This window comes from Meriones unguiculatus, assembly GCF_030254825.1.
Source record: "Meriones unguiculatus strain TT.TT164.6M chromosome 13 unlocalized genomic scaffold, Bangor_MerUng_6.1 Chr13_unordered_Scaffold_41, whole genome shotgun sequence".
NCBI lineage: Eukaryota > Metazoa > Chordata > Mammalia > Rodentia > Muridae > Meriones > Meriones unguiculatus.
The window spans coordinates 1661583-1675227 of record NW_026843650.1 but is presented as its reverse complement, the minus strand read 5'-3'; the positions used below and the strand labels follow the sequence as shown (position 1 = coordinate 1675227).

General features: G+C 37.7%; 1 protein-coding gene across 1 annotated transcript; it reads left to right on the top strand.

The window, feature by feature from the left end:
* Positions 1-6985: 6985 nt before the first annotated feature.
* LOC132651191 (zinc finger protein 436-like) lies at positions 6986-7839 on the top strand (the record flags this gene model as incomplete). The annotated part of the gene is given in 2 exon segments (XM_060376445.1): positions 6986-7583; positions 7586-7839. Coding segments are annotated over 2 exon segments (852 nt in total), but the record flags the coding sequence as incomplete, so codon positions are not given.
* Positions 7840-13645: the final 5806 nt, after the last annotated feature.

The window sequence follows — 13645 nt, the reverse complement described above, 5'->3', positions numbered from 1 at the left end:
TGAGGAGGCGCTATTCCTAATTGTCTGAGAAAGTGTCAGGTTGATTTGTAAAGTGGTTGTATAAGTTTACATTCCCACCAGCAATGAAGGAGGGTTCCCCTTTCTCCAAATCCTATCCAGCATGAGTTGTCACTTAAGTTATTCTTCTTAGTCATTTTGATGGGTGTAAGGTGAAATCTCAGGGTGGTTTTGATTTGCATTTCCCTGATGACTAAGAATGTTGAACATTTCTTTAAGTGTTTCTCTGCCATTCTATATTCCTCTATTGAGAATTCTCTGTTTTGCTTTGTACCCCATTTTTTAATTTGGGTTACTTGATTTGTTGCTGTTTAACTTCTTGAATTCTTTATAAATACTGGATATTAACCCTCTGTCAGATATAGGTTTAGTGAAGATCCTTTCCCAATCTGTAGGCAGTCGTTTTGTTTTGAAAACAGTTTCCTTTGACTTATAGAAGATTTTCAGTTTCATGAGGTCCCATTTATTGATTGTTGCTCTTAGAGTCTGCACTGTTGGTGTTCTGTTCAGGAAGTTGTAGCCTGTGCAAATGAGTTCAAGGCTCTTCCTCACTTTTTCTTCTAACAGGGTTAGTATGTCTGGTTTTATACTGAGGTCTTTGATCCACCTGAACTTTAGTTTTGTGCAGAGTGATAATTATGGATCTATTTTCATTTTCCTACATGTAGACATCCAGTTAGACCAGCACCTTTTGTTGAAGATGCTATCTTTTTTCCGTTGTATGGTTTTGGCATCTTTGTAAAAATCAGGATTCCATAGTGTGTGGGTGTATTTCTGGGACTTCTATCCAATTCCTTTGATCCACTAGTTAGTGTCTATGCAAGTACCATGCAGTTTTTATTACTTTTGCTCTATAGTACAGCTTGAGATCAGGGATGGAGATACCTCCAGAAGATCTTTTATTATGGAAGATTGTTTTAGCAATTCTGGGTTTCTTGTTATTCCATATGAAGTTGGGAATTTTTCCTTTCAAGGTCTGTAAAGATTTGTGTTGGTAATTTGATGGGAATTACATTAAATCTGTAGATTGAATTTGGTAAGAGGACCATTTTTACTATGTTTATCCTGCCAAGCCATGAGCATGAGAGATCTTTCCATCTTCTGATATCTTCTTCTATTTCTTTCTTTAGAGACTTGAATTGTTTTCATACAAGTCTTTGACTTGCTTGGTTAGGGTCACACCAAGGTACTTTATGTCCTTTTTGACTATTGTGAAGGGTGTTGTTTACCTAATTTCTTTCTCAGCGCTTTTGTCATTTGTATACAAAAGGGCTACTGATTTTTTGAGTTGATTTTGTATCCAGCCACATTGCTGAAAGTATTTGTCAGCTTTAGGGGTTCCCTGGTAGAATTTTGGGGGTCACTCAGGTATACTATCATATCATCTACAAATAGTGATACTTTGACTTCTTCTTTTCCCATTTGTATCCCCTTAATCTTCTTTAATTGTCTTATTACTCTAGCAAGGACTTCGAGAACTATGTTGAAGAGATATGGAGAGAGGGGGCAGCCTTGCCTCGTCCCTGAATTCAGTGGGATTGTTTTAAGTTTCTCTCCATTCATTTTGATGTTGGCTATATGTTTTCTGTATATTGCCTTTACTATGTTTAGGTATATGCCCTGTATCCCTGATCTCTCCAATACTTTAAAAATGAATGGATGCTGGATTTTTTCAAATGCTTTTTCAGCATCTAAGGAGATTATCATGTGTTTATTTTTCTTTCAGTTTGTTAATATGGTGGATCATATCGATAGATTTTTGCATATTGAACCACCCCTGAATACCTGACCTGAAGCCTGCTTTTTTGTAGTGGATGATATCTTTGATGTATTTTTGTATTGGGTTTGCAAAGTATTTTGTTGAGTATTTTTGCATCAATGCTCATAAGAGAGATTGGCCTGAAATTGTCTTTATGCTGGGGTATCCAGGGCTGCTTGCTCCTGAATAACTGGGTTCTGGAGATGCCATATTGTTTGTCTTTTGTTGGTTGAGCTTTTACACTGGCCTCTACCCATTGGTATATCTTAGGTGTTGGGTGTTAGTTTCTGGTACTTCCTGGAATCCTGTGGTGGGTCAAATCCCCTTGGCAGAAAGATTTTTCCCAAAGGAGCTCTCCTCCGTTTTTTAGGTATGGTCAATGAATGGCAGGTGTTTTTCAAGAATTGCCACAGCTCATCTCAGGCATACAGACCTGAGTAGTAATTGTTGCCTTTGTTAGTAAAGGGGGCTATCCTCTCACCCAGAGAAATTCTGGAGACAGCTGCCCTGCTGCTGGGTTTCTTGCTGTAAATTTAGTGAGCTGCTGCTGTAACCTGGGTGCCTTCTGGTTTGGTCAGTTTAGTTAGGGAAAACTGGTTGTCCTTTGGAGCAGTATCTGGGGGTTGATCTCAGGGAACCCAGGCTTCTGTAGGTTTGAGTTTGGAGCTCTATACCACAGTAGCCAAGTGGTAATCAGTGGCAGGTGAGCACCACTTTCATGTATACAGCAGGAGGCTAGAGTATGGATCCTGTGGATAACCAGAAACTTTTCTGGAGCTAGGTGTCCTGAGGTAGGGCCAGATATTTTCCCCACCTTTGGGTTTTCTCCCAATAGGAAGACTCAGTCTGTGGTGTTTGACGTGGTGTGTAGAATGCGTAGGCACTTGCCAATGATGGCTCCAAGCTGGCGACTGGGAAAGAAGCTGAGAACTTTTCCAAAAATGTTCCTGTGTATGGTGGATGTAGTGTGTGTGTGGAGAGTTGGCTGAGTTCTCTAAGCTGGGACCTGCTGTTTCCCTGCCTGTGGGGTGTTCTCCAGACAGGGAAACCCAGCCTCTAGTGTCCGGGGGCACACAATTCTGTGATGGAGAGTAGGGCATATAAGCCTAGCAGCTGGAGGCACACTCAGGCCTGGAAGCTGTGCACCCACCGGTCTGCAGAACCTTTCCAGGGATAAAATGGGTGACCTGAGGTCAGTCCTGCTTTCTTCCCTGTTTTTTTTTCCTAGACTGGGGCTCCCAGTCTGTGGTGCCCTGGAGAACATAATTTAGTTTGGAAAGTTTATCAGGACAGAAAGGTGTATCCTGGGACCCGGGATATCTTCCGGGTTCTTGCTGAGTGACCTGAGAGTGGACCTGACTGACTCCCACACCGTGGAGTTTCCTCTCACCTGGGAAACAGGATCTCTGTTGTTTTAGGGCCCAGAGTTCAGTCTTTTAGTTGCTGTACCAACATTGCTGTCCTACTCCTCAGACCCAATGTCCTTCTGGCACCACCATCTTGGATTCCCCCCTTCCTCATCCCTTTCAATTAATTTTGGTTGAAAGTCTATTTTATTAGGTATTAGAATAGCTACTCCTGCTTGCTTCTTGGGTCCATTTGCTTGAAAACATTATTCCTGCTGCAACATCCCAGGAACTTTCCCAGAGATTAGCTGGGTGCTCTGAGGTTGGACCTGATTGTTTACCTCATCATTGGTTTTCTTCTTACATTTGAAACACAGTCAGTTGGGACCCACAGATCCAACTATTGGACGCCATGCAGTCTCTGCTACCCAGCTTATCAGACACAGTATGCAATCAGCCCAACCATCTGGGATCTATTTTTAATTTTTACTGAATATGAGTATTTTGATTATATGCATGAATATGCACCTCTTGTGTGCCTAATCCTCACAGTAGTCTGAAGATGTCTTCAGAACTCATGAACTTATAGCAATTGATAGTAGTGGGTCCCAGGTAATCACTGACAATTGAGCCCAATTATTTGAAAGAGCAGCAAGAACTCCTCACTGCTGAGCCATCTGTCCTGTTTTATGTTGCTTATTTATGATCAGCATTTACATTTACATGTTAATATTTTCATCTTTCTATTTTTAGGTGTTTAAACATGCATTCCCTTTTAGTAAGATATCATTGAAGTTACAGTTTAAGCTGGGGCAGTGCAGATTTCTGGAGAATAAATATACAACAGGAGTGAATGTATAATTCCTTGTAGAAGCTTCAGTAAAGACCTCTGAGTTCTTTCAATATTTTGTGTTTGTTTGATTGACTTTTAGAGGAGGCTCTGTCTTACTATATAGGTCTGGCTGTCCTAGAACTCTTTGAATAGATAATGCTGACATCCAGTTCAATAAGATACAGCTGCGTCTGCCTGCTGAGTGATGGAATTGAAGGCATGACAGAATACACCCAGCTTGTCCACCATTTTTTGTAGTTAGTAACTGTTAATAAATTTCTCTGATCTGTACTTAGTATTGATCATCTGTTAATTTCTCTCTCTCTGTGTCTCTGTCTCTATGTCTCTGTCTCTCTATTTCAAACCCTTCTCTCTGTTTGTCGTTGTCCACATTAATTGCCATGTCTATTCCAAAGCTATATCCTCTTCAAAAAGTTCATATATGATACAGTTAAAACTTGTTATTCCGTTTTCTTCTAAAATGACTTAGTGATAACATTAATACTTCTTTTTTAATAGAAAGTTTTAATCTTTATTTTTAATCTATAGACTACATTATTAAGTAAGGAGGATATACAAAACAATGATCAAAGAATAATTGTGTGTTCTATTCCTTTTCTTTTGTCTGGTCACTCAGAAATATGGTGCTATTGGCTATGATTGTTGTTGCTTGCCACTCACATTATTTTTATCCATGTATTCACTGTAGTCCACTTTCCCTTCCACGAATATATGAGTCCCCCTCTTCACATACTGATATGCCACATCCCTGAGCCCTGGTCAAAACATAATATTCAGTACCATGTTGTCTTTTGACTGATGTTACCCATCTGTTCAGTGTCCCCTGATCAACACATCTCATTTGTTGCTATATAAAATATCATGACTGTGTTTTGTCCTTCCACCTTTCTCATGACAGGGTCCTGACCTACTCACCCAAGTAACTGAAAATGATTCATAGATTGCTCAAGTACCCAACTAATGGCTACTTTATATTCATGTCTTACAAACTGATGAAACACAGGTTTTTGAAGCACGCCTTTGTTTTTTGTTTGTTTGTTTGTTTTTGTTTTTTTTTTTCAATCTAACCTTTAGGCTTTTTCATCTCCCCTACTTCACATCATGCACAGCACCCAACTGTATAACATTCGCACTTCTGTGTCAGAAAATAAATGGAAGAAGCAGTAGAATTATATGATTATATTGACAATGACGTATAAATTATATTGTTGCCACTGTTTCTGTTGTACAAATGTATGGCTATTTTAGAATTCAGTGACCTTCAATGATGTGCATGTGAAATTCAGCCAAGAAGAGTGGGCCTTGCTGGAACCTTCCCAGAAGCAACTCTACAAAGATGTGATGCTAGAGACCTGTGAAAACTTCACTGCTATAGGTAAGACTGCAATTTTTCTTTCACTTTTAAAATAAAGAGACAACTCTTACTTTGTTATTGATCCTCTTCTGTAATTCCAATTGAGAATGAGGAGGAATGTGGTAAATAAATCAGGCATGATTCTAAGGTTCACAGAAGATAATGATTTATGTTTTGCCTTAATAATAACATGTTATTTCCAATAATATATATTTTCTCGTACTATATTTTAGGCTACAATTGGGATGACCATAATATTGAAGAACATTTTCAAAGTTCTACAAGTAATAAAAGGTAACATTATGTGCACACTCATACAGCTATGAATCTTAAATTTTAATGTGTCCTGGAAGTTTTGGTGTTTTTTGTTTGTTTGTTTATTGGCTGCTTTTTATTTTCTGTTTTTGAAATAGATTTTTTCTGGGTATCTGTGACTTTCTTAAACTTGCTTGTTAGACCAGCCTGACCTCAAAATAACAAGCAAGATATGCCTGCTTCTGCCTCCACAAGTGCTGGGATTAAAGGCATGTAACAGCACACATGGCTGTGTCCTGGAAGTTTTAAAGAAAAGCAACAGTGTAAAAACAGCACTGCTTTACGTGTACTCATGATCATTAAAATCTCATAATTCCATGTACTTCAATGTCAGGTATCTGATTTGTGTTTACAAGGCACTCCCCTAAGATAGAAGAAAATAAAATAATATTGTAACAAAAATACCATTTGAATCATATGGACATTACAGCTACTGACTTGAACTGCCAATCTGTTTAGTCTCATTCTATCTACTCAGATATTGTAAGAGGTATGCACACTGAATTGGTGATCAGTATGTGTCCAAAACCTTCTAATAAGCAAAAATTTCATAGTAGAACCAGTGTTACTCATTTTCGTGCAGTAACTTTGTAAAGTTTAGTGAAAGAAGCAGCTTATGAGAATCAAGAATATTGTTGTGGAGAAACCTTAATCCCTATATGACATGTCTATGATGAACAAAAAACAAACTGTGTTAATTCAATGTTGGAATCTTTATTATTTTTGTAAATTAAACTGGTATATCATATGTCAAAATGATTCTAAGACACATGTGCATAGGGATATTGAAAGAAGCAGTGTCCCTGTCTTTCTCCAAGAACAATTGATTTGGTAGTAGTCCCCACTGTGAGTAAATTTTCTGAATGTGATAAATGATTACTGTTAATTGGTTTTGCAACTTCACTGAGAATTTATCAGCAAACTCATATTGCTGAAAATACCTATGAATACTAGGAATTTGGAACTTCTGCTTTTCCTGGCTCACTTTGTAAATGAAGTATCATTCATAGAGTACAAAAATTTGTGAATGGGATTGCTGTGGTAAAACTCTGAATTCTTAAATACTCTTCATATATAGGAGAAAACCTCTTATAGAAAAATGATGCTATAAAAGTGATCCACATAACAAATTCTCTTACCATCACAGGGATCTTCAAAAATACCCATAATGAAGGGGAATACTGTGAATGTAAATAATGTGACAAAACTTTTAAATTTGATTCTTCTTTACCATTAGACCAAATTATGAAATCAATTCATATAGATAAATATATTTATTAGTGTAATGAAATGACGGTGGTAAATCTTTCACATGTGCCAATTTTCTTTGCAGGCATGAAAGCAGTCATACTGGAGAGAAACCCTTTAAATGCACTCTATGTGGGAAAACCTTCCCGTATATCACTGTTCTTATATGGCATAAAAGAACACACACTGGAGAGAAGCCTTACAAATGTAATCAATGTGGTAAAGCCTTTGCAAAAAGCAGTCAGCTCATACGGCATAAAAGAACACATGCTGGAGAGAAACATTATGAATGTAATGAGTGTGGCAAAGCCTTTGCAGAAAACAGTACTCTCTTAAGCCATAAAAGAACACACACTGGAGAGAAACCTTATGAATGTAACCAATGTAGTAAAGCCTTTGCACAAAACAGTCATCTCATAAGCCATAAAAGAACACACACTGGAGAGAAACCTTATGAATGTAATGAGTGTGGCAAAGCCTTTGCAGAAAACAGTACTCTCTTAAGCCATAAAAGAACACACACTGGAGAGAAACCTTATGAATGTAACCAGTGTGGTAAAGCCTTTGCACAAAACAGTCATCTCATAAGCCATAAAAGAACACACACTGGAGAGAAACCATATGAATGTAATGAGTGTGGTAAAGCCTTTGCAAAAAACAGTCATCTCATGAGCCATAAAAGAACACACACTGAGAGAAACCTTATGAATGTAATGAGTGTGGCAAAGCCTTTGCAAAAAACAGTCATCTCATAAGCCATAAAAGAACACATACTGGAGAGAAACCTTATGAATGTAACCAGTATGGAAAAGCCTTTGCACAAAACAGTACTCTCTTAAGCCATAAAAGAACACACAGCAAAGAGAAACCTTATGAATGTAACCAGTGTGGTAAAGCCTTTGCAGAAAACAGTCATCTCATAAGACATAAAAGAACACATACTGGAAAGAAACCTTATGAATATACCCAACCTGATAAAGCCTTTGCACAGCAGAGTAGTCTCCGAAAACAGGAAAAGACACACAGTGGAGAGAAGCCTTGTGAGGGTAATTAGTGTGGTAAAGCCTTTGCATGTAACAATCATCTCCTAAGACAACAGCACATTCTGGAGGGAAACCATATGAATATAACTATGTGGCAAAGCCTTTGCATATAAAATCTCCTAATACATAAAATAACACATACTGGAAAGATGTCTGACTGTAACCAATGTGAAAAAAAACTTTTGGACTTCAGAATCATCTTCACACTCATGAAAGAAATCCTAATGGACAGAAAGCCTGTGAGTGCTTTAAACATGGTGAAAGGGAAAGGGGATAGGGGCAATAGAAACGGAGGGTAGTCATGGGGCAGAGAAGGGAGGGGGATTACTATTGGAATTTAAAGTAAATAAACTTATTTTTAAAAAGAATACAATGAATGGTGAATATCAATTACATGCAAAAGTATTATATAATAAGGTATTTACGGAAGACTTATTGATAATCCTGATTCTCAACATTTACTGTTTTCAATTGCCTCAGTTTACACAAGAAACTTTTAGTCCAGTGGATGACTATGTAGGGAATGGTGAATTAACACCAGCCAGGAAGTTCTCTGAGAGTATCACAAAAGTGGTAGCCTGTAGAAGTTTCTTTGTGTGCACATACCTATTGTTCCAGGGGTTTTATTGAAAACCATCACAACCCAGACTGAAGTTTGAGATGTGAGGGAGGAGGCTTTCTCTTCTATGTATGACCCTGCTGCTGGCCTAGTTGTATAACCATGTCAAGGATGAGTTTTCTCTGCCTGACATCATCTGGAGAGTGTCTTTACACATAGATGCCATCAATCAAGTTTGATACATGGCCTTTGACACAGATCCCTGATAACTCTCCCCTCCCTTCAAATATAGAATAATTAGGTTCCATGTTCTTGTTCACATGATAGGAATGTGCTTTTTAATGCAAATCAAGCATCCTTGAAGTGCCCAGTTTTAAACAATTATCTACACCTATCCTTAGAGCATCCCAGTCACTCCCCAAGGGGTACATACCCTCTGTTTTCTGGAATTAAAGTTTAACTTACTTTATGAGGTGGTTCCCAGAGTGTTCTGATCACTGTTATGCTTGTGGGTCTTCCAAGCTTTATACCTCATCTTCTGGCCCCTCCTTCCTTTCTGGGCTGGTGAGAAACAGCCTCCAGGCAGCAAGAAAACCACGTTCTTGGAAATGCTTCTGATAAAATGTTTTACATTTCATAGCATTTCAAATTTCATGTGTTTCTGGATATGAGATGGTAAATAAAACAGTGTCTTTGGGATGGGACTCTTTGAAATGAGTTATACCTAGTGTTGATTTCACTAAAAGCTTGCAGGCAAGCTTCATGGTATGAAATCTTCTGAGTTGAGCACAGTGGCCTATGGAGGAGAAATAAGAGCAGAAATTTTATTTTCCTGTTTTTAATAGCTGAGTAGTGTTCTGATAATGTATGGGTAGATGGCAGAGGAGGGGAACTTCTCTTTTCAGTGGACTAAGGAAAAAGGATTGGGGGAAAGAGGGAAGGAGGGTGGGACCAGTAGGAGTTGAGGGAGTAGCCTTTAATAGGGATATATAATGAATAAATTGTGAAAAAATAACAATGATTAATAAAATAAAAATGAAGTAGAAAAACAAAACTTATAAGCAAAATTCGAGTCCAGTCTGGGTACCCACCCTCCATCAAAGAAAAGAAAGAAGATATAAAGAAAGAAAACAATTAGAAAGATATAAAGAAAGAAAAAATATTTTCTTGTATCTGTTGAGACTTTCTTCCTTGTGAGCTCATTTTTTAATCATTGCCTAATGGAGAACATGCTGCTCTCTCTGAAGTTTATATTTCCATAAACATAGGTTTCATACCTGGAACAAATGGCAGAGGTTCATATTTAACATATCAAAACAGACATAGCTGCTAATTTTCTCCCAGCAATCCCTAAGTCCTTCCATGTTATATGGTCCTCCAGGCTGGCATAGTGCACCCAATACCCTGAATTCTTCCCAGGGCCTGAGCTAAACTCATTTCTCACTTCCCCATATGTAGGCAAACTATTTTGGCTTCCTGGTCCTGTTGATAGCCATGCAAGAGTAACAGCAAAACATCTGTAGCACTCGTGGAATGTGGCTCCCCCGTTAGCATAGTCATGATGAGTTTGTCTTGGAGAAGCATAACCCCAAGAACTGCTTATACTGAGGACTTTGTGCTGTTGTGGAACATAGCTCTATTTGATGCCATTATGATGCCCATATTCCTCATTTGGTATCTGTTGTTATGCCCCCATTTTCATTTCTTATGTTGCTGATTTGCGTGTTTTCTCTCTGGCTTTTAGTTAGTTTGGCTAAGGGTTTGTCTACCTTGTTGATTTTCTCAAAGAATCAGCTCTTGTTCCCATTGATTGTTTGAATTGTTTTCTTTGTTTCTAATTCATTGATTTCTTAGTTTGAATATTTCCAATCATCTACTCCACTTGGGTGTGTCTGCTTAAGTTGAAGTCACGCCATAATTCTTCCTGACATTTAAAAGGAGCTACAATAATCCTTCCTAAACTATCAAGAAAAGAGAAGATAAGAAAAAAGGAAAAGAAACAGAAGGAACCCTTTGAAACTCTTTCTAGAAATCCAGCATTGCTGTCATAAGCAATCCAGTAAAACACAAAAAACAACAACAAAAGAAAACTACAGGCCAAAACTGTTGATAAAAATAGACTTTCAACCAAAGTTAAACAAAAAAGATAAGGAGGGAGTGCTGGAGAGATGTCTCAGAGGTTAAGAACTGACTGACTGCTCTTCAAAAGGTCCTGAGTTCAATTCCCAGCAACCATATTTTGACTCACAACCATCTATAATGAGATCTGGTGTTCTCTTCTGGTGTGCAGGTGTACATGCTGGCAGAATAATGTACACATAATACATAAATAAATAAATCTTAAAAAAGAAATTAAAAAAAGATAAGGAGGGACAATTCATTCTCATCAAAGGAAAATTCCACCAGGAGGACATCACAGTCCTGAACATCTATGCCCCAAATATAAGAGCACCTGCTTTTGTAAATAAAAACATGATTAAATCTTAAATCACACATCCCAACACCTTAATAGTGGGAGACTTCAACACTCCACTTTCATCAAGGGACAGATCATCTAGACAAAAGCTAAATAGGGAGAAATGACACTTACAGAGCAAATTTACTGAAGCAAATAGACCTAATGTCTACAGAACTTTTCAACCAAACACAATGGAGTATGCCTTATTTTCAGTACCTCATGGAAATTTCTCAAAAATTGACCACATAGTCAGACACAAAGCAAGTCTCAACAAATGCAAGAAAATAAAAATAATTTCTTGTATCCTTTCAGACCACCATAGCCTAAAACTGGACCTCAACAACAACAGAAACTACAAAAGCATACATACATATGGTAACTAAACAACTCTCTACTCAGTGACAGCTTTCTCAGGAAAGAAACAAAAAAAGAAATTGGAGACTTCCTAAAATTCAATGAAAATGAAGGCACAACATACCAAAAGTTATGGGAAATGATGAAAGTGCTCCTAAGAGGAAAGTTCATAGCACTAAGTTTCTTCAAAAAGAAGTTCTAGACAAGCAATTTAATGGCAAACCTAAAATCCCTAGTATAAAAAGAAGTAGTCACACACAAGAAGAGAAGATGATTGGAAATATTCAAACTCAGAGCTGAAATCAATGAATTAGAAACAAAGAAAACAATTCAAAGAATCAATGTGACCAAAAGCTGGTTCTTTGACAAAATCAACAATATAGACAAACCCTTAGTAAATCTAACTAAAAGGCTAATAGAAACTATCCAAATCAGCAAAATCAGAAATCAAAATGGGGGCATAACAAGAGACACTGAGGAAATCCAAACAATCATTAGGTCATAGTACAAAAGCCTACATGCCACAAAATTTGAAAATCTAAATGAAATGGACAATTTTCTTGATAGATTCCATCTACCAAAATTAAATCAAGATCAGGCAGAAAGATTGAATAGTCCTATATCCCCCAAGGAAATAGAAGCAGTCACCACAAGTCTCTCTTCCAAAAAAAATGCCCAGGCCACATGGTTTCAGCACAGAATTCTACCAGACCTTCAAAGAAGTGCTAACTCCAATTCAACTTAAATTATTCCACAAAATAGAAACAGAAGGAACATTACCAAATTCATTCTAGATAGCCACAGTCACCTTGAAACCTAAACTACACAAAGACCCAACCAAAAAAAGAGAAATTCAGACCTATTGCTCTTATGAGAATTGGTGGAAAAATATTCAATAAAATATTGGCAAACCTAATTCAAGAATATATAAAAGATATCATCCACCATGACCAAGTAGGCTTCATCTCATGCATGCAGGGGTGGTTCAGTAAATGGAAATCCATCATTTAAACAAACTGAAGGAGAAAAACCACATGATCATCTCCTTAGACATTTGACAAAATCCAACATCCATTCATGTTTAAAGTCTTGGAGAGATCAGATATACAAGTCACATAGCTAAACATAGTGAAGAAAATACACAGCAAGTCTATAGCTAACATCAAACTAAATGGAAAAAAAAAAACTTACATCAATCCCACTGAAATCAGGGACAAGGCAAGGCTGCCCAAGTACTGGAAGTCTTCGCTAGAGCAATAAGACAACTAAAGGAGATCAAGGGGATACAAATTGGAATGGAAGAAATCAAAGTATCACTATTTGCAGAAGATATGATAGTCTACATGAATGACACCAAAAATTCATCCATAGAACACCTTCAGCTGATAAACACCTTCAGCCTTGCCAGGCCACAGAGGAGGACAATGAAGTCAGTTTGGATGAGATCAGATAAGCTAGGGTCAGATGAAAGGGGAAGAGGACCTCCCTTATCTCTGGACTTGGAGAGGGGCATAGGAGGAGATGAGGAGGAGTAGGTGGAATTGGGAGGGGAGGAAAGAGGGGGCTACAGCTGGGATACAAAGTGAATAAGCTCTAATTAGTATAAAAAATAAAAACTTAATTTAAAAAATTGAATAGCAAAAAGTTTAAAGAAAAAAGTTGCACTTAGCACTTTTGGAACTGAATACAGCTGGCAGCCTTCAACAAAGATAGTGGTAAAACCATGGCTCCACCTTCTTTATCCATGAACCAACATGGTGGCTAGCCATGTGTTGCTGCATACTGTGGCCGCCAATGCAAAACAGCCATTAGGTGTCACTGATGGTGTTACTACAGCCTACAGTATAGCACTGTGGAGCATTTACAGTTCTCCATAACTAAAATTTCTAAAATTGTAATCAAATACGTTTTAGAACCAACTGCATAAAAGAACAGTACTTTAACTATTCTGGCCATACCAAACCTGTCAGCCAGAAAGAAACGGCATTAATCCATTCACTCAGGAGCTGGTGGTAGGTATATAATGGTTAACAATTACCTGAATACAACCCTGTATAACCCTATGGTAACATGGAGCTGCAGTTTTATTCTCCTGTTAAAGAGCATAAGCAGACATTTTGCATCGAATAATCTCCAGCCTTTTAAGTGAAAAACAACATATTTTACAGTTCTTTCTCAAATCATATTTGCAGGAACGCAAAACCAAAGCAAATACAGTTCATATGTCCTCTGGCTTTCTATACATACTCTGATCTTCCATAAAATTCTATATAACTTCCGGTTACTTTGGACAAGCTATTCCTTTCTTTTTTTTCTTTTCTTTTCTCTTCTTTTCCTT